Source organism: Capsicum annuum, chromosome 5, assembly GCF_002878395.1.
Source record: "Capsicum annuum cultivar UCD-10X-F1 chromosome 5, UCD10Xv1.1, whole genome shotgun sequence".
NCBI lineage: Eukaryota > Viridiplantae > Streptophyta > Magnoliopsida > Solanales > Solanaceae > Capsicum > Capsicum annuum.
Window position 1 is genome coordinate 60011339 of NC_061115.1, and position 5710 is coordinate 60017048.

General features: G+C 37.2%; 1 protein-coding gene and 1 non-coding gene across 2 annotated transcripts; one reads left to right on the forward strand and one right to left on the reverse strand.

Annotated features, from left to right (window-relative positions):
* Positions 1-606: 606 nt before the first annotated feature.
* On the reverse strand, positions 607-1479 carry LOC124898499. Its single transcript, XM_047412137.1, has one exon. The coding sequence runs from the start codon at positions 1477-1479 to the stop codon at positions 607-609; it is 873 nt and encodes a 290-aa protein (XP_047268093.1).
* Positions 1480-5326: 3847 nt separating this feature from the next.
* LOC124899019 lies at positions 5327-5433 on the forward strand. Its single transcript, XR_007056158.1, has one exon. It is a non-coding gene; the product is annotated as a small nucleolar RNA R71 (small nucleolar RNA).
* Positions 5434-5710: the final 277 nt, after the last annotated feature.

Here is a 5710-nt window from a genome sequence, read left to right on the forward strand (position 1 = left end):
TGCAATTTAGTAGGATTGCATAGACCTACTGGATAATGCCAATTAATATTTAATTGCCCACTGCGATACAGTAGTTTTCGCATTTAGTCACTATAAATTGACAATTGTCAATTTTCCAAGTTACGCATCGTGATGAAAATCACGACAGGCTACTGGAATTTAACAATTCTAAATTCACACTTCTTCGCATCACAATGGAAATCACGTATCCTTACTTGAATTTGACAATTTTCAAAATACCCAGTTCTGTGTCGTGCCATGCTTCAAAATCAGATTCTTATGTCATTCTCACTCTTTTCTTACCTGAGAAAATACCCATTTACACATATCATTTTGTAAACCTGATTGCTTTCCTCAAATGTGATAATCTCCTCATTTCACTTTGAAATTCCCTGCAATCTCAAACAAAAACAACAAAAATTGTAAGTAAAAGTGGGTTGCCTCCTACTAGTGCCTTAGTTTTGGTCGTGGCACGACTCATTTTTTTGTATTTTTCTTTTATTTTTGATTTTACAATCCAAAAATTAAAATACCTATTACAATACATGTGTGGATTTCCTAACACATAGCATCTTATTTTATGTCGTGGCACGACTCAGCTCGTCATCACTCATCAGTAAAAGTGATAGATTCCTTGTGCTTGTCTGGGTGATCCGCCCAATAATGCTTTACACGCTGTCCATTTATAAGGATCTTCTCCATCTTCTCTTTATTCCACAACTCCATAGCTCCATGGGGTGTCATACATACCACCTTAAAAGGTCCAGACCATTTCAATCGTAATTTACCCGAAAACAACTTAAGACAGGAATTAAACAACAACACAAGTTGTCCGGGTTCAAATTCCCTAACTTGAATTTGCTTATCATGACATCTTTTGGTATTATCCTTGTAAATCTTGGCATTTTCATAGGCGTGGAGTCTAAACTCATCAAGCTCATTCAGTTCTAACAACCTTCTTTCTCCCATGGCAGTCATCTCAAAATTCATCTTCTTCACAGCCCAATATGCTTGGTGTTCTAACTCTACAGGAAGATGACATGCCATACCATACACTAATAGATATGGAGATGTCCTAATGGGTGTTTTGTACGTTGTTCGATATGCCCAAAGTGCATCATCCAGCTTATTCGCCCAATCTTTTGTCTGCCCATTCACGGTCTTCTGAAGTATTTGCTTAATCTCCCGATTAGATACCTCTACTTGTCCACTCTTTTGAGGATGGTAAGGAGTGGAAACCTTGTGTCGAACACCATATTTAGCAAGAAGATTCTTAAACCGGTTGTTGATAAAGTGCGTACCTCCATCACTAATTATTGCTCTTAGAGTACCAAATCTGGAAAATATACTCTTCTTCACAAACTTCAGCACCACTCTTACATCATTAGTAGGACTCATCATAGCTTTCACCCATTTAAAGACATAGTCAACTGTAACAAGAATGTACAAATTACCTTTCGAAGGTAGGAAATGGTCCATGAAATCAATCCCCCAAACATCAAAGACTTCTACTTCTAAAATAGTGTTTAAGGGTATTTTGTGATGCCTAGATATAGTACCCAACCTTTGACATTGATCACAACTCTTTACAAACACCACTGCATCTCTAAACAGAGTCGGCCAGAAAAATCCTGATTACAGCACTTTTCACGCAATCCTTTCACCCCCATGATGTCCACCATATGGAGATGAGTGGCAATTTTGTAACACCTTTGAAAATTCAGCCTCTGGGATACACCTATGAATCCGTCCATCTGGACCCTGATTGAAAAGGTATGGTTCATCCCAAATGTAAGCACGAGAATTATGGAGTAATTTCTTCCTTTGATGCGAGGTGATTTCGGAAGAATACACCCCATAAACTATCAGTTTTACAATGTCAGTATACCATGGGAACTCAACTGCTTCTAATAACAACTTCTCATCAAAAAAGTCTTCCTTGATACTCTGAAAGTCATCCATAATATGGTCTCAATTTTCTAACCTTGACAAGTGATTAGTAACTTGATTTTCAGCTCCCTTTCTATCACGCACCTCAAGATCAAATTCTTGAAGTAGTAGAATCCACCTAATTAGTCATGGCTTTGCATCCTTTTTGTTTACAAGATACCTAATAGCAGCATGGTCTATATGAATAATGACCTTGGTACCAATTAAGTAAGATCGAAACTTATCGAATGCATATACCATAGCCAACATCTCTTTCTCTATAACTGTGTAGTTAACTTGAGTATCATTCAGTACCTTACTAGTATAGTATATCGATCGAAATATCTTCTCTTTTCTCTAAGCCAACATCGCTCCCACTACAATATCACTAGAATCACACATTAGCTCAAAAGGTAACTCCCAATTTGGTGTGATCAAAATAGGTGCTTCCATCAACTTCTTCTTAAGCTTTTCAAAAGCTTCATGGAAATCAGCTCCAAACTCAAACTTGGCTTCTTTATCTAACAATTTACACATGAGACCTGTAATCTTTAAGAACTCTTGAATGAATCATCTATAGAACCCAGCATGTCCCAAAAAGCTTCGCACTCCTTTGACTGTAACTGGATGAGGCAACTTTTCAATCACTTCAACCTTTACTTTGTCAACTTCCATCCCTTTACATGACATTTTATGGCCTAAGATAATTCTTTCCTTAACCATAAAAAGGCACTTTTCCCAATTCAACACCAAGTTTGTGTCTTCACATCGAGCTAGAACTTTATTGAGATTTCACAAACATTTTTCAAATGAATTCCCATACACCGAGAAATTATCCATGAATACCTCCACAAATTCCTCCACCATGTTTGAGAATATAGCCATCGTACACCTTTGAAATATAGCAGGTGCATTGCATAAACTGAAGGGGATGCATCTGAAAGCATATGTACCGTATGGACAAGTGAACATGGTCTTTTCTTGGTCTTTCGGTGCTATGCTTATCTGATTGTAGCCAGAGTACCCATCCAAAAAATAATAATACTCTTTCCCTACCAATCTATCCAGCATTTGATCAATGAAGGAAATTGGATAGTAATCTTTATGAGTTGCTTCATTCAACATCCGATAATCTATATATATTCTCCAACCAGTCACTGTATGTATGGGAACCAACTCATTATCATCATTTGTCACTACTGTTATTCCTCCCTTCTTTAGTATACTATGCATCGAACTCACTCATTTGCTATTGGAAATTGCATATACAATACCACTATCTAACCACTTGATCACTTATTTCTGGACCACCTCCTTCATCATAAGATTCAACCTCCTTTGTTTCTGCACTCTAGGTCTGTACCCCTCTTTTATGTAAATATTGTGCATGCAAAATACTAGATTGATTCCTAAAATGTCAGATATCTGCCAACCAATTGCCTTTCTTCTCTATTTAAGTACTGCTATAGCTTCTTTTACCTGTACATCGGATCCTGCAAACAAAATAATAGGCAAGGTATCTTGATCGCCAAGGCAAACATATTGTAAGTAAGGAGGAAGAACCTTAAGCTCCAAGTTAGGAGCTTCTTCAACTGAAGGCCTAAGTGATGGACTAATTGGTCGATTCAAAGGCTCGATCATCACTTTATTTGTCTTAATTATACCCAAATTTATAACCTGGACCAATTCTAATGCTTCCAAATCCCTATGCGAATCATAATCCATCAAAGATCACTCTAATGGATCATCAGACAAAAGCAACTTCCACTCCAAAGAAATATCAATAACCGATATTGAGGATAACTCCGCATATATGGCTGCAATTTCAATGCCCTGTACATATCAAAAACCTCTACTTTATCGTGTGCTCGCATTATCATTTTCCAGCTGCCACATTAATGAGTAACTGTCTTATTTCTAAAATGGGTCACCCAAAAATAAATGGAACAACTGGATCAGCCTTAAAGTCAAGAATCATAAAATCCACAGGAAAGATTAAAGATCCAACTTGCACCAGTACATCTTCAATAATACCATCTGGTCCAGCAAGTGACCTGTCTGCCAAATGCAACATAATAGACGTGGGCTTGGGGCTTCCAAGGCCCACCTTCCAGTACCATGATGTGGGCATGATATTTCTGCTAGCCCCTAAGTCACACAATCTACGTGCACAAATAGATTGACCAAGGTTAATCTGCAAGGTAAAACTCCTCGGATCCTTCAATTTTGTGGGCAATTTATTTTGAATTTTAGACGTGCACTCTTGAGTAAGTGCAACTGTAGCATATTCAGTTAACCAATTCTTATTAGCAATAATATCCTTTAAGTATTTAGCATATGTTGGCACACTCTACAGAATGTCAACAAGAGAAAGGTTTACTTGGACTTATTTTAGAAGATCTAGAAACTTCTTTAAACTGGCTTCCTCTTGATGCTTTCTAGCCCTTTAAGGAAAGGGTAAGGTAATAGTCTTCCTCTACATGAATCTCCTCACTAGCCTCTTTTTCTTTTACTTCTAATTTTTTATTTTCTTGTAACCTATCATTAGTGACCACGAGATTATTCTGCTCCTGAACCATCTCCTTATTTTACAGCCCACTCCTTGTTGTAACTGTATTCACCTGTTTAGGATTAGCCTCAATGTCGCTAAGCAATGTTGTGATCCTACGATTTGACCTAACTGCAACTCTAGATTTCTTATGATCAATTGTTGACTCTTCAACTCAGCTACAAACTGTGCCTATTGAGCCTTTATATCCATCATAAACTGTGCTTATTAATCCATAAACTTCTTAAGCATCTCCTTTATATTACTATTCAAAGCAGTTTCCTAATTATTCTAAACCAGCTATGGATTTGGTTGCACTGGTCCCTTATATTGATTTGTATTCTGTGCCTGATTTCCACCCCATGAGAAATAAGTGTGGTTCCTCTAATTTGGATTGTATGTACTCCCAAAATTCTATTGACCCTGATGATTTGCATTTCCCACATAGTTGACTGAATCTAGATTAACAGAACAAGCATCTGCTTTATGCTCACCACTTCCATAAACTTCACACCATAAAGATACCTATTGAACTACATTTGTTGTGGCTGCTGGTTGTGTTGTACCCAACTTTAAGTTGTTAAGTTGAGTAGACATATGGTTCTACATTGCTACAATCTATGCTTGTAATGCAGTAAACTAATCAACCTCTAAAACCCTACAACCTTCTTGGGAGCATTCCTTGAGTCTGCCTACTAATCAGGATTCCCTTATGCAATTCTACTCAGCAAGGTATACAATTCTTTATATGTTTTCTCCAAAGCTTGACCCCCTGCTACTGAATCCAAGAGAATCTTTGTATTAGACTCAAGGCCTTCTATAAATGTATGCACCAAAACATTATTCTATTGATGATGATGAGGATAACTTCTGAGCATGCCCTTGAATCTCTCCCAAGCTTGGTAGAGATTTTATCCATCTTTTTGTTTGAAACTCTATATCACACTCCTAAATCGTGTAGTTTTCTGAGATGGAAAAAATAAATGAGAAACCTTCGAGAACAATCTTCCAATGTAGTGATGGATTGCTGTGGCTCATCAAGTAGTTATCTCTTTGCTTCCCCAAGTAGAGAAAAGAGAAAGAGTTTCAATCTGACATAACTAGCATTTACATCTTCAGGAATATATGTATCACTTATGTCAGGAAGGTTTGTAAGTGTTGCTGCAGATCCTCATATCAGAGTCCCTAAAATTCTCTCACAGATCTCAATAATTGCACTATTTTGTTTTAATT